The 22,691-nt window shown below is 35.9% G+C and overlaps 1 protein-coding gene across 2 annotated transcripts in view; it reads right to left on the minus strand.

Moving 5' to 3' along the window:
* PCDH11X (protocadherin 11 X-linked) overlaps positions 1–22,691 on the minus strand; it is an 857,900-nt gene that overhangs the window by 380,815 nt on the left and 454,394 nt on the right. For both annotated transcript variants that reach the window (XM_049872539.1, XM_049872538.1), the window contains one exon: positions 14,143–14,172. In XM_049872539.1, coding sequence (XP_049728496.1) covers positions 14,143–14,172 — 30 coding nt within the window. The remainder of the gene's footprint in view (positions 1–14,142; positions 14,173–22,691) is intronic.

A 22,691-nucleotide genomic window follows, 5' to 3' on the forward strand; every position in this document is an offset into this window, starting at 1 on the left:
AGAAAACCCAACTCTTAATGTTTAAAGTATATTTGGATAACAATAGCTCTCATTCATAAATAATAAAACAAGCTGTTAAAGAGTATCCAATAAATACTTTAGGGCAAGAGGAGTCAAATATAATGGGATAAAGGATGACACTACAACAGAATAAAAATGCAATGGCTTATATAATTGACATAAGCTATGAAGACCAAATTTAGATAAATAAGATTATAAGAAGGAAATCTATTTTTAACAACCATGAATGCATTTATTGATGGTCTTACCTTTAAACAAGCAAGCCCAATTAAGAATCTCAGTATGTGTAAGTGAGATTTAGCCTTATTCAAGAAGAAAGTTCTGTAATAGGTTATCATAATGAACTAAGCTAGTTATAACAGACTGAAATTGCTGTTTCCATATCTGTTTTTCTCACTGGACAGTGGGTCACTTGAGGTCAAACAGCCTGCCTCATTTCTTTGATATCCTTATCACCAAGTGTAGGATCTGATACAAAGACATCATCACATATGTATTTGTTAAATAAATGGCAACAGATTTGCATTAAATATTTACTAGGTTTCAAGGGCTATGCTAGGCATAGGTTACAGGAACTTATAAAACGTCTTGAATTATTAATTCTTTGTATCACAACATATACTGTAGAATTTACCACTTTAATATCTCTAATTCAAAGGATGAAATAATCCTAGCAAGTTCTTTTTAAGCAGCCACAAAATAATTTAGGTAACTGAGCAAGAATAGATTCATTGTGATCCTCAAGGATTGGGCTACAGGCTTGACTAATATATTTACACTCCCTTTGGTAAAATGCCACCCGTGAGTTACCTAGGAGTTCAGTGGAAGATGTAACCAACTTAAAAGTTTTAATGTATGATGACACGGAAATGTATGAGGTGTTATTTTTGTTAATTGCTGTCAAGTCAACTCCAACTCATGGCAACCCCATGTGTGCAGAGTAGAACCTCTTCATAGGGTTTTCAAGACTGTGACATTTTGGAAGCAGATTGCCAGACCTTGTCTTCTGAGGTGCCTCTGAGTAGATTTGAATTGCCAACCTTTTAGTAGTCGAGTACTTAACCATTAGGAACTAAATGAATACAAAGAAGTTGCTAAAGGCAATGTATCTAACCTAATAGACATAAGATATGACATTTTAAAATTGTAATTATTATTCATAAATTTCTCAATATCTGACCTCTCAACTCCTGCTAAATGTATTGTGGAAACACGTGTTCAGAAGAAAACCTGTCAAATTTCCAATATAAATACCACTTGGCAAGAAAGAAGCACCTCTAAACCACTACTGCTGAGGACTCTATTACACTCTTAAATCTAGATATTTTTCCATAGAAGCAAACAAAATACTTGAATCAATACAGTCATGTATTATGAAACTTCATCCAACTCCGTAAGTCCAATCTACATATACCATTTCTCCGGAAATTAATGCATGCTTGCTTTTGTCCTCAACACAATGTTTAAGGGACAGAACATATGTAATAAATTGTCTTTAAGATACTGAAATGTTTTGTGATGCTTGAATGACCCAATGAAAATTAGTTGTGTTATTACTGTAACCCGAAATCAAACCAAATCCCTTGCTGTTGCGTTGATTCTGACTCCTAGTGACCCTATAGGACAGAATAAAACTGCCCCATAGGGTTTCCAAGGCTGTAAATCTTTATGGAAGCAGACTGCCACATCTTCCTCCTGTGGAGAGGCTGGTGAGTTCTAACCAACAACCTTCCAGTTAGCAGCCGAGTGCTTAACTACTGCATCACCTAGGTCTCCTGTTTTTACTATAAAGCTTACAAAATCATAAATACTAGACTACTAGGAAAATCTAACATCACTGCAAAAAAGCATGGTAAGTGCATATGAATATGACCCATTGCTATCAAGTAGATTCCAATTGATGACAATTCCATGTGTTACCATAGGGTTTAATTAGCTATAATCTACTCTGTGGTAAAAAGTTTGGTTTTGGTTTAATCTTTAGGGAGGCATAGCACTACGTGTTTCTTCCATGGCACTACTGGGTGGGTTCAAATCACCAACTTTTAGGTTAGTAGTTGAGAGCAAACCATTTGCTCCAAATAGGTACTGAAAAAGACTGTCTCCTATTGGTGACATGAGAGCAATAGGCCATAGAGTAACTAATCCTTAGTTGAGCCATGAAGAAAAACATATGGTTTGATTAAATAAGCATGGTTTGTTAATCTAGTATTCTAAAGGACAGAGTAAGCAGATATCTTTATATCAAAGCTATTAGCAAACTTTATTAGAAAACAGTTTTCACTAAATCCCCTAGGAAAGCTTCCCTTACTAGTTACTTTCAGAAATCAAAAGGTATGAATTAAGGTGAAATTAAAACTATTTGTTCTCCTAAAATAGGAGGATTTTTTATTTGAAAGTTGTCATTAATTTAGCAGTGAAGGTATCAATATTACTGTTTCTTATATGAAAATCTTTAGAATTACAATTATTTCAATTGTTTGTTGAGATCAGAGATATAAATTATTATCAGAGCTTCATAGTTTAGAGTATCAAATTTCAATGTATCAGTTGCTGAATTAGTCATAGATAGCACCAGACAAGGCTTCTAAGTTACACATCAAATTAAATGGTATTGAATGAAGCAATGACTGCCAATAGTTGCTAAGGGAAAAAAAAAGTGGAAAATGGTCCAATCTGTGACAATGGAAAGAGCACATATGCGAAAAGCTAAATTTGTAACTACACCTAACACAATTGTAAAGCAAAACACCTTGGAATGGCATATTTCGTATATGTTACAGTGCTATTAAAATAAACCTTTTTATAATGCTTTCCCCTTTTCTATTGCTTTGAATAAAACATATTTTCAAAACCACTTAAAACCTTGACTTATTTTACTTAAGGTGTCGCTATCTATTATCTCCCGTACGTTAGGAATAGGGCGTACAGCTTAAATGATTATTGATGATTTAATTTCAGTACATCCTTAGTATTATGCTACACACAGAGTGGAAACATCTGTTTCTCAGAGATACAATTGATGGGTTTGATATTGGAAGGTTTAGAACATTTTGATGTGAAGTTTAGAGTTTTCGGTAAGAAATGAGAAAAAAGGATGAAGATGTGACCTTGTAGCCTCCCTCCCCCCTTTTGCATAAAACCTAAGAAAAAATATTTTAAAAGAGATAAAGAGTTCCAATAGGACAGTTCACCAAATTGGGATCTTGTAGAAACATACTTGAAAAAATATTCAGAGCATCAAAGTTTAAGTATCCAGATTGGAAAAGAAAAAATAAAATTATCTCTATTCACAAATGATATAATCTGCTATGTAGAAAAACTCAAAGAGTCCACAAGAAAACTTCTAGAGCTTTTAGAGAAATTTAGCAAAGTTGCAGGGTACAAATTCAACAAACAAAAATCAGTTGCATTTCTATGCACCGGCAATGAGAATTCGGTAAGGGAATTTAGGGAAACAATTCCATTTACAATAGCATCTAAGAGGATAAAATAACTAGGAATAAATCTAACCAGGGATGTGAAGGACTTATACAAAAAAACAAAACCAAAAAAAACCTATAAAACACTTATGAAAGAGATTAAAGAAGACTTAAATAAATGGAAAGATGTTCCATGTTCATGGATTGGAAGACTTAATATTGTTAAGAACTCAGTACTACCCAAAGTGATCTATAGATTCAACACAATCCTGATCAGAGTTCCAACAGTCTTCTTTCAGAAATAGAAAAACCAATCCTCAATATTGTATGGAATGGCAAGAGGCCGTGAACAGGTAAAGCAATGTTGAACGAGAAGAACAAAGCAGGAGGACTCACACTTCCTGATTTTAAAAACATACTACACAGCTTCGGTAATCAAAACAGCCTGGTACTGGTGTAACAGTAGACACATAGGCCAATGGAATAGAATTGAGAGTCCAGATATAAACCCACACTTCTATGGTCAACTGATTTTTGACAAGGATGTTAAATCCATTCAATGAGGAAAGGAGAGTCTCTTCAACAAGTGGTGTTGGGGACATTGAATTTCCACATGCACAAAATAAGCAGAATCCACACCTCACACCATACACAAAAACAAATTCAAAATGGATTAAGAACCTAAATGTGCAAAAGAAAACCATAAAATTCTTAGAAGAAAAAGAAGAGACAAAACTGTAAGGACTAGTTTTTAACAACGGATTATCTAATAATTAATATCTAATACAAACAGCAAAAGACAAAAGAAATAAATGGGACCTATAAAAACTAAAAACCTTTGTTCCTCAAAAGACTTTACCAAAAAAAAAAAAAAAGTGAAAAGACAAGCAACTGGCTGGTAGAATATCTTCTGAAACCATTTATGCAACAAGAACCTAATAAGCAAAATATATATAAATTTGGACATCTTAAAAACAAAAAGACAAATAACCCAATCATAAAACGGGCAAAAACTTGAATAGACATTCCATCAAAGAGGACATTCAAATGGCCACCAGACACATGAAAAGATGCCTAGCTTCATTAGCCATCAGAGAGGTGCAAATCAAAGCCACAACGAGATACCATTTCACTTTTTAGGATGGCTAAGATAAAAAAAAAAAGTCAGAGAAAATGTGTGGAAATTGGAACCCTGACCCCATTACTGGTGGTGGGAATGCAAAATGGTACAGCCATTGTGGAAAACAGTGTGGCCGTTCCTCAAAAAATGAAAAATAAAATTACCATATGATCCAGCAATTTCACTCCTAGGCCTACCCAAAAGACTTGAATGCAGAGACTCAAACAGAGACTTATACAACAATGTTCAATGCTGCAGTATTCACAGTTGCCAAAAGGTGGAAACAACCTAAATGCCCATCAACAGATGATTGGATAAACAAAATCTGATATATACATACAATGAAATACCACTACTCAGCCAGTAGGAGCAATGAAGTCTTAACACATGCTACAGTATGGATGGAGCTGGAAGACATTATGCCAAGTGAAATAATTCAATCACAAAAGGACAAATAGTGTATAACTTCACTTGTATAAAAAGACAAGAAAAAACAAATGCAGAGAGAACAAAGTTTATTAGTGGTTACCAGAGGCAGAAGGGAGGAAAAAAAGTGGGGTAAATGGTGATGAAAATATTGCACTGATTAAGGGTAGCATTGCACAGCCGATTATTGTAATTGCTGTCAGTAAGTTGTACATCTGCAAAAAGCTGTGTGATAGATATATTTACAACAATGACCAAAAAAAATGAGAGTATGGTATTTTTAGACAAATGACATGTATCTTCTATGTCTGTTTGCCAACCATGCCCTCCCTCTGTGAGGTGCTTTTGTAAGTGCCACTATGCCAATTTTTTTTACATGTTGCTTTTAAAAAAATTAGCAAAGCGCACTTACAAAAATACCTCTCAGGGGGAGGGCACAGTTGGCAAACAAACTGAGAAGGCACGCATTATTTGCTTAAAATACAGTAGCTACTGAGGCTGCTTATGTACAAAAAACACCACATGGGATTTAGTTTCTTAGTTTGGAGGTTTAGGGTCATGGTTTCCTGGGGCATCCCAGTTAATTGGCTAATAACATGTTTAGTGCCTCTATTCTACCTCCTAGTTCGATGCATAGTAGGTCTTAAAAGTTTGTAAGCGGCCATCCAAGGCACAACAACTGGTCTCTGTATGCCTGGAACAACAGACGAGGGAGGGTCAGTAGTAGGAGGATATGGAACGTGTGGCTAATTGCCTCCATGAACAACTGCCTCCTTTGCCATGAGACCAGAAGAACTGGATGGTGTTTGGCTACCATTACTGAATATTTTGATCAAAGACTCCATAGAAGAACCCTGCTCAAAGAGGGGAAAACGCAGAAATGAATTTCAAATTCTCACGGACGCCAGACTTCCTGGAGCCATAACGGTTGGAAGAACCCCTGAAACGATTGCCCTAAGATAACTGTTAAAGCCTAAACTAAAAATATCTCCTGATGGCTTCTTAAAACTGAACTTAACTGGTAAAAAATATCTGCCTTGAGCATTACGCTCATTTAAGAACTATTTAGATGAATCAAATTGACAACAGCAAATTGAAAGATTAGATAGGAATCTTAGAGGGCAGTGAATTCATGTTGATGTGGGAGGAACAACTCAGAAAAGGAGGGTGAGAATGGTTACACAACTTGAAGAATGTAATCAATGTCACTAAATTGTACATGCAGAAACTGTTGAATTGGTGTAGGTTTTGCTGTGTATATTCTCAACAACAATAAAATAATATAAAAAAAAGAAAATGACTTTCAACATTGACTTTCTCAGAAAAGTTCTATATACACTGAAAAGCAATATTGCAACTTTAATTAGGGCATAGTTCCTCATTTATTACATATATTCCTTTCCATTTCACCTGAAGATCAAGGACCCTGAAAGGGAAATTTTAAATCCCGGTATAATCAGAATTTGCTATTATATTGACAGAGAATTCCATGTTTTATTCTCAAAAATTGGAAATAAGTTTTCTTTTCATTAAGTCAGTTCTGTTAGACTCTTCTTATCAAAGTGAAGAAATTAAAAATAAGACAAATGTACTATGTGTTTATAGAAAGTGAAATATGCTATTATTGTGCTAGCTATTGAGGAGATACAGATGAAATGTGTATTTAATCAACATGAACTCTCAACCCAGGTGTGAACATGATACTTATGTGTAGAAATGGGTGGTTCTGACAAAAAAAAAAGTTTAAAGTGAGAATGTGTTCCAGTGGTTTGGAGAGATCACAGAAGGGTTTATGGAGGTTTCTTAAAAAAAAATGAAAGAGGAGCTCTGGTTCAAATGTCAAATGTAACAGAAAAGTCTACATGTAGCATGCAGAAAATTTTAGGCAACTGACAAAAGAGTTCTATTTTAATTGGAAGGGAAAGAATAGTCATATTACATCTAGGAATGTGTAGTGAGATGATGCAGTCAATAGGAGGAGATCATTTCCTCAATTTAGTAGTAAATTACAGCAATATCTAAAGAGAATAGCCAACTTAAAGGTAGTTGTGTTATTACATTTTTTTTCCTTGAGAAATGGCATTTTCATACTTTTAAAGGTAAAAAGAAAATAGCACATAAAAAGAGACTAAAAAACTAGATGTTTCAAAGTCGCGAGGGAATAAATGAGAGACTAGAAAGGAACTCAGAAATATATGGAGTTACAAGTATGGTTTCTATTTTATTATTAAAAAGGAAAAAAAAAACTCTTTGCTTTCGAGTCCATTAGGACTCACAGCGATCCTATAGGGCAGAGTAGAGCTGCCCCATAGAATTTCCAAGGAGTGCCTGGCAGATTTGATCGTAGGACTTAAAATAATTTGCGATAATCCAGGGCTGGAGATTGGGAAAGAAATTTGAAGATGGTTAAAAAAGGTTAGACAGTCATTCTCAAGGCATGGAATAGAAAGTTAATGACAGAATAAGAAAAAGATTTCTCAACAATATCTACAGCCCAACTGAAGCTTAATGCCATTAATGTATAAAAAGTTAAATCTTCTGTACAATTTTCTGCTTTTTTTTCCCCAAATAGTGATAAGTGTCCTGTGGAGAATACAATATGTAAGAGTAATCTACAGTTGGAGATTGGCACTGTAAACAGGGTGAAAAGCCAAGGATGGCAATGATAAGACAGGGAGATAAATGTAGCCAGGAAGAAATTTTATGAAAGAGGTAAAATGGAGAGGCACTGAGTTAACTGGAGGACCTATTAAAGGAAAAACTCAAGTTAAGTAGGTAAGATAGCATAAGGCAAAAAATTTTTTTAAAGTTATCATAAAAAGGGACACCATGTTAAAAATTATATTCACATGAAAATAGCATCCAGGAATGCACATAGAAGAGCCACAGAATCAACAAAAACAATTCGCAAAGATGTAAGACAAAATGGATGTTTATGACAATTGCTGCAATTAACAGTTGTAACACTGAATGTGAGATGTAAGCATAAGTCTGTAAGCATGGAAGAGGAATCAAAAAGATTAAAGCAGAGGTGTTCTTCAGATTATTTGCCACTTTTTTCCACTGACCAAATTTATAATCTCTACCAATTGAGTTGAATAAATAAACTATTTATCTCGAAGCAAAATAAGAAGCCGTTAAGACACTTAAAAAAAGTTATTGTAGTGTGCCTGTAGTATTATGTTTTTACAAAGGGCATATCTATGGATCATATGTAGGACGAATAAAGATGGGTTTCCTTGTAGGTGTGGTAATGCTAAATTAGAACTCTTAGTGTGATTTAATTTTCTCTTATTACTAATACTGAACTACATGGTAGGGAAAAGAGGTTAGTATAGAAGATACGGCATTTATAATGGACACAGATTTTGCTTCACGCATTTGCTACATCATAACACTCCAAAAAGTAATACATGAAAATAATCTTTCACTAAAACCAAAACATATGGGTATATCTCCTCCAAAGCATACCATTAAAATTAGGCTAATTTGAAGGTAACATTAAATAATATCTCAATGCACCATACCATATACAAACTCTTAAAATACGATGCTAGAAGAATACTTTTTTTTCTGAAGAAAGAACTTCCAAATATTTCTAGATTGTTGAATACAATAGGGGATGAAGAAATACCTTGGGGACACCAGCAACATGGGCACTGGAACATTCTCATTGCTCCTCTCTTCCTCATGTAGCTTTGAAGCAAATGACTACCCAAATGACAAGATTCTGGAAGCGGGTAGGCCAAGGGCAGAGAATGGCTTTTACATGCATTGCCACTGTAGCTGCTTTTTCTGTTACCCACTAACCTAGTCTAAAAGAAGTTACTTTGTAAATTCACCCCAGGCAAATATGAAAAAATAAGGTATATACTCCTTTGAGAATCTCAGTCAGTTCTGTTTCTGCCATTTTCAGTTTAGTACTTTGGTGAACATACTCTTTAACAAAGCTGGCCATTTGCTCAAACCCTGAGGGCAGTTTGCTCTCAGGCTTAACCAAAGAGGGGGAGGGATGTTTAAGGAAAACGTCTACAAGAAAATTTTCAGCTTAATGCTAACTAAGGGAGAGCCAGTACATGGAATCTACAAACCAGTCTGTGCTAATATAATGATTTATATTATTAAAAATAATATTTTAAAAATATTAACCAGTTTTTAAAAAATTGCACTCTCTTTTAGTGGAAAATATTGTTCACACTAATCTATTCAATCACAGGTGACTATGTGTTGAAATGTGTTCTTTTCCCCCAAATTAGCTATTAGCCACAAGAAAGAATGAACCGTGGAGTATGGCATTTGTTTTTATTCCGCTGTTCGCCACTCGCTTCTCTGTGAAATGTAATCTTTCAGAAGAGAGTAGAATAAAATGTCTACCTCTGTAACTTAAACCTCCTATTTGGAATCTATAAATAGGATTTGTTTGGTGAGGCCTCTGAAATCATTTCAATTTAAACAGGCACAGTCCTTGAGAAATCTTCCACTTTTTGATGTTTTAGTATCTAAAATATAATATAGGTATTTCATTCTTAGGAAAGATAATATGTTGCCTTACTTTTTTTTACAAATGTAGGATCTTCATTTTCTTCACTTACCCTGAATTAAACTGAACATAAAAGCTCTATTTTATAATTCATTAAAAAAAAAAAACCTAAATAGATGAAGTTCATGAGTTCAAGAGATTAATTCAACTTTTTATGGAAACATTTGCAATAAATCCAAAGTTAATGAATATTCTGACACCTAATATATTTAAGGTTTATAGCTTCTTGAATTTAATATCCAAAATACCCTTCAAAAGGTATACATAAAAGCAATGAACCAAAAATAAAGGGCATCGGAGGATAGACTTCACCTCCATGGTATATGCTCACCATATTATATCAGGCTAGGTACAGAATGTGCAGAGACTAGTGAAAACAGCTTGATGATGAGTCTATACAGCATCATCAGAGTTGACAGAAGTAAAAATAAAAATAAAAAACTCAACAACTCTTTCAGAAACACTTCTAGCACCTTACAACATTAAAATATATTTAAACTTCCCTCTAAAATTCAACAAATACAATTATTTTGAGATCTAAAGATGTATTTGTTTTAAGAGTGCAAGTTTTTCTTTTCTTTTTTTACAGGAGATATTCTGAGACAAAAACCCTGGCGACGTAGTGGTTAAGTGGCATGGCTGCTAACAAAGAGTTGGCAGTTTGAATCTACCAGGTGCTCCTTGGAAATTCTATGGGGGCAGTTCTACTCCGTCCTATAGGGTCACTATGAGTCGGAATTAACTCGATGGCAAGGGGTTTGAATTTTTGGAAACCCCGGTGGCATAGTGGTCAAGTGCTACGGCTGCTAACCAAGAGGTCGGCAGTTTGAATCCGCCAAGCACACCTTGGGAACTCTATGGGGCAGTTTTACTCTGTCTTATAGGGTCGCTATGAGTCGGAATCAACTCGACGGCAGTGGGTTCCTGGTGGCGTAGTGGTTAAGTGCTACAGCTGTTAACCAAGAGGTTGGCAGTTCATATTTGCCAGGTGCTTCTTGGAAACTCTATGGGGCAGCTCTACTCTGTCCTACAGGGTCGCTATGAGTTGGGATCAACTCAAAGGCAGTGGGTTTGGTTTGTTTTTTGGGGTATTCTGAGGCAGACTGTTTGGAATCAAACCCTGTCTCTTCTACTTATGAGCTCTGTAACCTTAAGCAAGTCATTTAAGCTCTCTGTGCCATAGTTGGAAACCCTGGTGGTATAGTGGTTAAGTGCTACAGCTGCTAACCAAAGGGTCGGCAGTTCAATCCACCAGGCGCTCCTTGGAAACTCTATAGGGCAGTTCTACTCTGTCCTATAGGGTCGCTATGAGTCTGAATCGACTCCACGGCAGTGGGTTTGGTTTTTTGGTTTGGTGCCATAGTTTCCTCATCTGTAAAATAGCTTAAGTGGCCATTGTGAGGTTTAAATATGTGCATACAGTTCATAGAACAGAATAAGCACAACATTAGTAGGTATCTTTATCATGCTTATTTTGGTTTAGAAAGAGAATGGAAGAAAGCAAATAATGTCTTTCACCAAGTCTCATTTTCCATTGGCCCTTATACTGTGATTAAATTGATGCTTTAAAATTTCCTGTTTAAATTTATGTTAAAATTTCATTTCCTAGGTGTATATTTATTTATTCCTCTTTAAATTTTATTGTGCTTTAGGTGAAAGTGTACAGCTGAAGTTAATTTCTCATTCAAAATTGTATACACATATTGTTTTGTGACATTGGTTGCAATCCCCATAATGTGACAACACCCCCCCCCTTTCCACTCTACATTCGCTAAGTCCATTCATCCAGTTCCTGTCCCTTCCTGCCTTCTAGTCTTGCTTTTGGTCAGGAGTTGTCCATTTGGTCTCGTATAGTTGATTGATCCAGGCAGTATGTTCCTCACATGTTTTCCTTGTTTTACAGGCCTGTCTAATCTTTGAAAAGTGGGCTTCAGGAATGGTTTCAGTTCTGATTTAGCAGGGTGTCTGGGGACATCTAGGTGTATATTTAATGAAGTGATAAAACAGTTTTCTGAATAGGGACATGGGTTCAATGCAAAGTGAAGAATACAGAGTCCTAAGTTTTTAAAAGAAAGATGATCTCCTCTTTACAGGGTAACTATACTGGATAAAATTTGCCAATACTTCTGTTCTTCAAAATTTGAACTTTTAAATAACTGAGCAACAGGTCTTTTGCTAAATTTGCCATAATGGTTGGGAATGTCAGAAAACCTAAAGTTTGCAGGACTTCTATCTCTCTCTCTCTCTCTACCTATCTATCTATCTATCATCTATCATCTATCTATCATCTATCTCTATCTGTCTGTCTGTCTGTCTATCTATCTATATGTCTGTCTATCTATCTATCTATCTATCTATCTATCTATCTATCTATCTATCTATCTATCTATCTATCTATCATCTATCTATCTGTCTGTCTGTCTGTCTGTCTGTCTGTCTGTCTGTCTGTCTATCTATCTATCTATCTATCTATCTATCTATCTATCTATCTATCTATCTATCTCTATCATCTATCTATCTAATTATGTATCTATCATCTAACTGTATGTTGTTGTTAGCAGCCATTTAGCTGGTAAGCAATTCACGAAGACCATAATTCCAATGGAACAAATTGCTGTCCGGTCCTGTACCATCCACATGATCGGTTGCAGATGGGCTATGTTGTTGTCGATAGGTGCCATTGAGTTGATTCTGACTCTTGAAGACCCCATATTTGCAGAGCAGAATTGATCCACAGGGTTTTCAAGGTTGTGACATTTCAGGAGGCAGATTGCCACGTCTGTCTTCTGAGGCACCTCTTGGTGGTTTTGAACTGCCAACCTTTAGGCTAGTAGTTGAGCATTTAACCATTTGTACCACCCAGGGACTCTTTAAAAACCAAACCAGTTGCTGTCAAGTCAGTTCTGATTCATAGCAATCCTATGTGTTTCAGAGTAGAACTGGGCTCCATAGGATTTTCGTGGCTTTAACCTTTTGGAAGCAGATCACCAGGCCTTTCTTCCTAGGTGCATCTGGATGGGTCCAAACCGCCAATCTTTCAATTAGTAGCCAGGCACTTAACTGTGTGCAGTACGGATGTCACCATTGTGAAAATGCATAGGGTTTTCATTGTCTAATTTTCCAAAGCAGATTACCAGGACTTTCTTCCTAGTACATCTCAGTTCAGAAGCTGCACTGAAACCTGTTCAGCATTGTAGCAATAAAGTCTCCACTGACAGACGAGTGGTGACTGTGCATGAGGCACACTGGCCAGGAATTGAACCTGGGTCCTCTACACAGAAGGGGAGAATTCTACCACTGAACCACCACTGCCCTCAAAATATATATATGTATATATGTGTGTGTGTGTGTAATTCCACATACTATACATTAGTAGCCAGTGACATTTTACTTCCCCTGCTTCCTTTCTTTCCCACTGTTAACTGGAGAATTCTTCTGTGACCTTTTGTCTTCTGGGAGGAGCTGACTCTCAGACAGGCATTTGAAAACTCGCAGAAAGATGTACTGATTTAAAACTCTCTGATACTCTTACTCTAGTTTATCTCTCAAACATAAATTTTAGTTTATCTTTCAAACATCACTTTGGCATTTTAGTCAGATGCCCTTTTCAGGCAATTCTTACACTCGATAAAGACATCCAAGGCTAACAGATTACTTCCTGGCATAGCCCAGACCACTCTTTAGCGAGTTCCTTTTCAAAAGCAAATTTTGAACCCTCAAACTAAAATAGGATGGTTCACCCCTTTCACATCTAACCTAGCATACAGTAATGGTAATACTTTGACTTCTAATATGGATACAGTTTAAGGCTTCCTGAATTTAATTTCTAAAACATCTTTCATCAGAAGCTTGTAAGTGAAACTCATTTCTTTCAACCTTAAAATATGGTGAGGAAACCATGGCATAGATGCTAGGAAAAAATTGCCAGTGAACAGCAGGAAAACTTTAGTAACTTTATTTTTAGAGGTAGTGCAACTTAACTAGTGAGGTGCTTATAATTTAACAGCATGTGTGAGTTTTTTTTTTTTTTAATAGTTGAAAAACAACTTCAAGAAAACTGGACTGTTCATATATATTTGAACGGAATTTTTAAAATTTTTCAGTTTGGAAGATGACATTCTAACGCCCAATTTCTCTGAGAACATCATTTTGCCAATTAACCTATTTAGTTTAGTTACAGGGTTCTTCCCTGGGACTTTATCAGAGATCTTCATGGTTCATATTAAGCAACTTTTGCTGACACTGCTAAATTGTGAATTGACACCAAAATGGTCGTTTTTTTATTCAAAAAATTCATCATAAAGTAACTGTATTACCAGAAGATTCACAAAATGATGCTGTCAGCAGTATGTTGTTTTGGCACAGTGGGAAAAGAAAGTGCTGGTGAAAAATAAAATAAAATCAGACTTCAAAATTGCTTCCAGGACTGTTTAAGTGATAAAATATGTGGAGACAGCTCAGCGTGAAGCTCTTTTAAGGCAGAACCATAACGTATATCATGCTAAATATTTACAGTTTTAACTCAATGGAATAACTACTGTAGTTTCAGAAATTTAATAAAAAAAAACATAACATTTAAAAAAATCAATTTTCTTTGAAATTCACAATCTTACCTTTCCTGGCTTTTTCCCCTCAGATTTCCGCTGATTTGGGATAAAACGAAGGCAAGGGAAAAAACAAAAAGAAAAATCAGCTTCAATTTGGTTATTTCAAATACATTTTTTTAAAAGCATGTCCAGACCCCCAGTGCCATAGGACACAATTTTGTTCCTTTGCTGAAGTGGCATTAATCTCTTCCATTCTTCAGGGATTTCAGAAGTGGGATATGACAACACTGTAAATTTCTTGCAAACATATGGAGCTTTGGTGGCATAGACGTTAAGAGCTATGGCTTCTACCTAAAAGGTTAGCTGTTCAAATCCACCAGCTGCTCCTTGGAAACCCTATGGGGCAGTTCTACCCTGTCCTATAGGGTTTCTATGAGTGAGAATTGACTTGATGGCAATGTTTTTTTTTCTTGGGGGCGGGGAGGGGGTTTGCAACCATATGAGGAGCCATATAAAAACTTTAGTCAGAATTGATAAATTGTTATATACTTGGCTCACATAAGCACTGGCCAAGAAAAGGAACCCTTTCAATTCAATACTATGGTATTGCTTATTTTTAAATGAGGGCCTTTATTTCTTAATCAAAGTAAGAAGAACTAGACTGCTTGGAAATTCATCAATTAAGAGTAAACATAAGACATATCTATATGGCATTGAGGTACTATCTCTAAATGTTAAAACAATAATTTTGATGGTTCTTAGGAGCATCTTAATTTAACCCTATGCGATCTAATCTTTTTTCAGCCATCCTGGTGAAGCCCTTTTGTTCACATTTATTTATGACTTCTATTTTTGCCTCATCCACCGTCAGAAAACAGGTTAAATTAAAATTAAGATCCCAGAAACATTTAGGCCATTTGGCATTTTTGATTCATTCTCCTTTGTATAGGATGGGTACACCATATGGTAAATAGATGAAATGTTTACATTTCCATCTAATGTTGCTCTTAAAAGTGCTTTCCCCCCAAATTTGGTCTGTTTCCTGTCCTCTCTACAGTTATGCAAAAGTAACTGTGAGAGCTTTCTCAAATAATCACAGAAAATTGGTGATGAGGTTAGGGGTTGTTTTGAAATAAGGGTTAATACAAAGAGAGATACATTTAATGTAGTAAGAGGATGAATGTTCTATATTTTTTATTTAATGGCTTATTCCTAGACCAAGAGAGTTTTTTTTGTTTTATTTTATTTTTGTCATTTTAATATAATTTGATTCTTCAAAAGTGGAATTATGGTTTTATCTGTATAGGCACAAATCTATTATCCTAGAAAATCAAAGTGTGCTTTTTGTCTTTCCATTTTGGTTATTTATTTTTAGCCCAAGATTTTCATATTGTCTGTCTTCATTGATCAAAGTCAACTGCCAATGGCTCAATGTTAGAATTCAACTTGTCTGTGAAGACATTGCCTGAGGATAATGGTTTCAATAGACTCTTCCAAGAAAGTGTCCTTGGCTCTTTAATGCCTTGAACAATCAGTATTCTGGTTTTCCATCTCTTTTATTATGAATAATAATAAATTTAACTTTCCCAAATAAACAAACTCATAAAATTAAAAAAAAAAAACTTTGTCCATATCTAAGGATATAACATTAAAAACTACCATTCTCTGCTTTGCAGAACTAAAATAGATCTTTTTATATTTGCACTATTAGAGGTCATCTGCAAAAATATGAGAGATTTTAGTTATATTTTTACCCTTTTATCACTGAACAATCTAATACCATTAAAATCCTCAGTGAACTACTGAAGTCACAGAAATGTTCGTTGTATCTATCTTGATAAATTATATAGTGAATTGTTGTAATGTTAATCATTTAGTCAAGATTTAAGGCTAACCAACATGTTAAGGTGAGCACATCCTCCATCTTCACCCAACAAAAAAGGACAATGCCAAAATATATGTGGTCATCTACCTAAATTATATATTTTAATGAAGAGCTTTGCCTGTGCTGCACTATTTTACCCTTATTTGAGAATTTCTATTGAGAAAAGCTTAAAATAGATCCTGTGAGAAATATTAATATGATAGTCTTTGCATTTATCCACACCCCACAGACACAACACAATCTGTCACCATGAGTGGGTCTTGTTGCATGACAATTAGGCCAGCATTAGATTAGAATTAAGAAACATCACAGGAATATATTGGCAGGCATACAAGTAAGTTGGCAAACTGATACCAGATTTGATGCTAAAAATGTATTTTAAAAATCAATGATAGAAGGGGGAAAAAAGCATTCTAAAAGCAATTTCTACTTTAATAGAGGTATGGATTTTTATTTCCTTATTTAAAAACTGGTCCCAAAGTGACCAGCATTAAATCAACAAAACTGTTGTTTGTTATGGATTGCATTGTGTTCCCCCCCAAAATGTGTGTCAACTTGGCTAGACCACAATTCCCAGTATTGTGTGGTTGCCCACCATTTTGTGATCTGACATAATTATCCTATGTGTTCTAAATCCTAAGTTCTATGATGTCAATGAGGCAGGATTAGAGGCAGTTATATTAATGCATCAGGACTCAATCTACAAGATTAGGTTGCATCTTGAGTCAATCTCTTTTGAGGTATGAAAGAGAGAGTTGAATAGAGAGGGGAGGGGCCTCCTACCACCAACAAAGAAGAGCCGGGAGCAGAGTGCACCCTTTGGACCCGGGGTCCCTGTGCTGAGAAGCTCCCAGACCAGGGGAAGATTGATGACAAAGGCCTTCCCCTAAAGCCAATGGAGAGAGAAAGCCTTCTGCTGAAGCTGGCACCCTGAATTTGGACTTCTAGCCCCCTAAACTGTGAAAGAATAAACTTCTGATTCTTAAAGCCATCCCTTGTGATATTTCTGTTATAACAGCGTTAGATAACTAAGACATTGTTCAAGCTAAGTTATATATAGCCAGAAGGGGGAGAAAAGTTAACCCATCTGAATACTTATTGGCTCAGATTTTTCCATAATATACATAAATCATGTATTTTCATATGTCCTTATTAACTTCCTGGTGTGAATAAATCTTCAAAGGGTAAGGGAGAGATCAATAACCTAAAAGAGTGTTGCTTTTGTGCAGTCTCTCTGGGAAATCCTAATTCCTTTTTTACCCCCTTCTCCAAGTTTACAACACCCCCTTTCTTTCTCCTTCCTATGTAAAGTACAGATGTTATCTTCATTTTGATTGCAAGTAGTATATTCCTGTGTATTTTTGCTGCTTACACAGAGAATGTCCTCTTGAACACCAGTATTAGTCATTTCTGACCACTAAGGTAGAGTATGAGAGAGTAAAGGGAACAAAACTAGAGTAGGAAGTCAGGAGGCCACATCTTTGCACACAAGTAACAGAAAGGAGAAACACACTAAAGTAAAAAGACATTGGAGCTTATCCTAAATCGCTACTCTGCCTGCTGATTAGGAAAGAAGTAGAACAGATGTGTACAGGTAGACAATGCACTTGGTGAGCACTGATTTATTATAAAACCTTGACTACAGGTCTCACCCAATAAAGCACCAATTACAAATAAATTTTGCCAGCTGGACTAAGAGCAAAATCAACTTGAGATGTTCAATAACAGTCAATGCTTTAAAGCACTTATCAGAATGACACTGGCAGTGTTATGCACGCTTGCAAGTGTTAATATGATGGTATCTTTCTTGAACAGCATTTTCAAAGAAAATTTTTTTTTACCATTGTAAACACATAGTAGGTCCTCAATAAATATTTATTTAGTGGATGAGTGAAACTGGGGAAGGAGGTTCATATCTGTGTCTATGTGTGTGTGTGTGTGTGTGTGTGTTTGCAACATAACAAACTAGAAGCCTGTGAAGTCAGCTTTCTAATGCTATACCATGTGGAATACACCCCTAATCTGCATTTAAAAATTGTGTGCACAGATTCTATATTGAGAAAAAATGTCACTTTAAGACCAATTAATTTTTACTTGGTTTAAATTCTAGATAATGACCATCACCCAGTTTACTTCATTCTGTTAACTGACATATATGGCATCCTACTTAAGACCTCTATTGTGTTATCAACTTAGAGAGCTGTAGCCCTTAAAAGAAATACACTGGTCTAATCATCATCATCATCAACATCATCATCGTTATCTGCTTTCTCAACATGTTTGTTTATAATTTATTTCTTTTTGAAAAAGTAAAACATCATTTCTAAAGAACGAATCTATGCGAATGCATCTAGGGCTTTCTATCACCTTATTCCACCTTTTCTAAAATTGAGGCTGGTATCAAAATTTCATAGATAGTATTTACACTGCAGTTCTACTCTGTCCTATAGGGTCGCTATGAGTTGGAATCGACTCGACAGCACACAACAGCAACAACAAAGAGAACATGACATTTTAAATCAAAATACTGAGGTGTCAGTCCTGGTTCCACAGGTAGCTATAGCATCTCATTTAAGCAAGCTTTAGAGTGCTGTATCTTCCTCCTACACTGAGTCCCAGACGTTGACTACATTAATTGATTCTGACGATGGTGATAATGATTGTGACAATGATGGCAACACCACTGTTAACCATCATCACTACCACCACTATTGCCATCCTAGCTATTAAGTATGAGGCATTGTACTAAATGTTTTTCAAATACCATCCCATTTCATTTTTACAGTGAAATTATCACTCCCATTCTATAGAAAAGGAAAATGTGGCTTAAAAAAGATAAGTAACTTACTTAATCACTCTCCTTGAAAGAGGAAGAGCTTAGATTTACACCCTACTGTACTGGATTCTAAAGTCCATGTTCTAGAATGTAAGCTCCATGGCAGCAGGAACTTTGTCATATTGGATTACTTCTATAGCCTCAATACCCAAAAATGTGCCTGGCACATAGCAGACCACCAGTAAATATTTATTGACTGAATAAAAATGCCAGGTACATGCCTCTCTCTATTCTTTAATTATATGATTATAGGTAATTAGAGTCAGTGTGTAATATTTAGTCATGAATCTTGGTGAAAAGTACAAATTCTGAAGCTGAACTACCTGGGTTCAAACCCTGGTTCTACCATTTACTACCTCAGTGACTTTAGGCAGTATCTTTTTGCCCCTTTGCTTTAGTTTTGTCATCTGTAGAATTGGGAAAAAATACTGCCTACTTCAGAGGAATTGTGATGAGGGTTAAATGAGTAATTTAAGTGGTTTTAATAGTTGCTGGCATTTGTAAGAAAGATATGTGTTAGCTATTATTTTTTAATTGCTTCATTGAGATATTATGGGCGTACAATAAGCTGCCTGTATATACCATGTACAATTTGATGGGTTTGACATATGTAGACAACCAACAAACCATCTTCACGTCAAGATAATCAATATACACATCACATCCAAAAGTATCTTTGTGCCCCATTTTAATCCGCTCACCGTTCCTAAACCCCCCCTTCCACTGGAGGTACTCACTCTGTTTTCTATCACTATTATATTAGTTTGCATTAGAATTTTATATAAATGGTATCATATAGTTTAAAATATTTTTGTCGGGCTTCTTCCACTTCTCATAATTATTCTGAGATTCATCCATGTTGCTGTGTGTATTAATAGTTCATTTATTTTTATTATTGAGTAATATTCCACTTTGTTTATTAATTCATCTGCTGACGCACATTAGGTTGTTTTCAGCTGTTAACTATCACAAATAAAGCTGCTATGAACAGTTGTGTACAAGTTTTACTAGGGATATATGCTTTAATTCATTTTGAATAAATACCTTAGAGCGCAAAGGCTAATTTAGGATATAGTTTCAGATGCTGGAATACAGACCCCAAAAAGCTGTGACTTATGTAAGATAGAACTACCTATGTCTCACCTAAACTTTCAGTACAAGCGTAAAAAGGTGCTGTTATTCTCACCATATGTTAGAATCCCTCTCTTGTTTTTCCTAACTATCTCTGGGGTCTTGCCTTTCTTTGTCCAGTCCCAGAGAGTTCGCACTACATTATTATATCAGAAACAAGGGAAAAGAAAGGGCATAAAGTAGAGACACATATTTACTTTTGAGAACTTAAATCAGAATTTTACCCATCACTTTCATTCACGTACCCTGGCCAGAACATAGTCATGTGGTCACCTTGGGAAGGTGGTGGTAAAATGTGCACGTTATTTTCACTCAATGTCCCCACCTAAAAGTACTGAGTCCTATTCTGTAGGAGAACATCTGCAGTCTCTGAAAACCACAAGATAGTCCTTATCTTCTTAAAGGAAACTTTAATGTGATCACTACTAACTGAAATGATTAACATGCTTGTTCTTACATCATCTTGATTTTGCATACTCATATCTATAATTCTTTGTTTTTGACTCTTCTTTCTTTGTGTGTTAGCTATTATTAATGGTAATTTATTTTGTACCAATTAACTTGGAATTAAAGACTGTATTCCTGTCCAAAATTTAAAAAAAAAAAACCTATATACTGATGTCCAAAATTATTTTAGTTAGATTAATAAAATTATGCAGGATGGACTACTTCCTGGGATTAAAATATCGGGCAGCAAATTGCCAAGATCATCCATTTCAGAGGGTTGAATGTTATCCATTTCCTGATACAAATTTCCTGGACAAATTTACCCGTCATTTAAAATGCATATGTTAAATGATAAAATTCCTTATGTTAAAACGAATGTCATTTAAAAATGATTATCAAATTATTATTTATTAAAATCCAGAAAACCATATATCACTGTTAAACCCTGAAAGACAAGACAATTGGAGAAAGAAATAAGATATCATGGGACAGTGACATTGCGCTTATATGACAAGGGGTAGAGAAATTAAGAGTACTGGACTGAATGTACCTGAATTGTTTTATGGGTTATACATCTTGGAATTGTAACATGCAGATATTATATAGAATAGTAGAATGAGAGTCAAATTAAATGAAAATTGTTTTATTCAAGATTGATGCTACGTTAGATGTAATAAAAGCTAAACAAGAACAAAATATTATCAAAATGACATACAAGCAGAATGTTATGTATGATGCCAAATCCTCAGCTTACCAGGAGCCAGGGTTGACTCAGAGCACAATTTCACCTTGTTCCAGCATAATCCTTTTGGCTGATTCAAAATCCTACTCTTGCCCTGAAACATCCTTATACCATGACAGTAACAAAAGCAATGTGACAGACACATCTGCTTTCTAAAAATATTGTGTGTCAGTTGAAACAATGTTTCATTTTTAATTGTTTGAGTTTTGCATAAAGATACCTTTGTTGCTGAGGACACATGCAATTATCTCCTATATCAGTTTCAATTACGGATCATCTTAACATGTGCCTTTCTTGTTAAATGTGAAAATCTGACTGAGAATGTTGCATTGTGTCTATTAAAGCTTGTAAGATGTTTGCAAAATGAACATCAGAGCACTAAAATTATGAGAATAAACATGGAATACAAATAATCTTTCTTATTTACTAGAAATAAAGCATTTTTTAAACTGCACTAGCTGCCAAACTGCTTAATTCTCTGAATCCCTGCTTTTTCACATTAGAATACAGTGTAGCAAAATGTATCAGTTGTAATAGCTAAAAGTTAAAAAGCCAACTATGTGCTTACCTTTATACGAAACCAGATAGACACAAGGGTATTTAGGTATATACCCAACAGACTTGAAAACAGTTATGCAGACAGACACATTGTAATCTAACAGCATAAGGAGTCACCTAAATTCATGAATGAAAAGAATCAGGATCAGCACAGAGTTGGTTCCTATGAGGTGGGTGTCAAACATATATCCACTATCCAACTTCTTCACCATTTTGGACACCATTCCTTACCCCCACAGAACTCTCTACTCCGCTGGGTTCAATAATTCCTTGCAGTAACCACACAGAATTCACAGTCATGTGGTTTACAGGGCAGTAACAGGCTGTAACTTGGAATCAAGATCAAATTGGAAGCGACATGAACAACTCGGGATTAGGATCAGAAAGCACATAGGTGAGGTTTAGAATGTTCCCCCAAGGTGGAGAGCACATTCTTATGTTCTTCAGTGCAGGACAACTTCCAAGCTGGACAGCTCTCTCAGGCCCTTCTCAGCCACGCGAGCAGGTCCTTCTCTTGGCCGTGCAAGCAAGCAAGCCCTTCTATCCGCTGTGCTACACCCGCTTTTGGCCAAGCACACCCTCCTCTCCGCCGTGCAGACCTCTCTGCCTTTGGCATCCCTGCTGTCGGAATCTCTGCCGATAACTGGCCCAGGTCATAGTCAGTGTAATGGCTTGCTCAGTTCTCTTAACTGCCTCCTTAGCAGCAGCTTTCTGCTGTCACCGCCGACTCTGCCACAGGGCCCCATCCAGGTATTCACTGTTACAGCCCGTGACCCATATTGCATCTTTTTTAGGAGGTTCCTCGCCTTCTCCCCCTCTGCTTTTCTCTTCTCTGAAAAACCTCCTTGGGGTAGATGGCTTATATAGGCAAACTCCTTGTCAATTTCAAGGCTTGGCCTTTCCAGCAAGACCATGAATCTACCAGTCCCCTCGGTGGACTGCAAGTCACTCAGTCCTATTGGGTGGATTTTCAAGTCAATATTCGCATAGTAAATCAACCAATCCCTGCAAAGTGC

Source organism: Elephas maximus, chromosome X (genome assembly GCF_024166365.1).
Source record: "Elephas maximus indicus isolate mEleMax1 chromosome X, mEleMax1 primary haplotype, whole genome shotgun sequence".
Taxonomy (NCBI): domain Eukaryota; kingdom Metazoa; phylum Chordata; class Mammalia; order Proboscidea; family Elephantidae; genus Elephas; species Elephas maximus.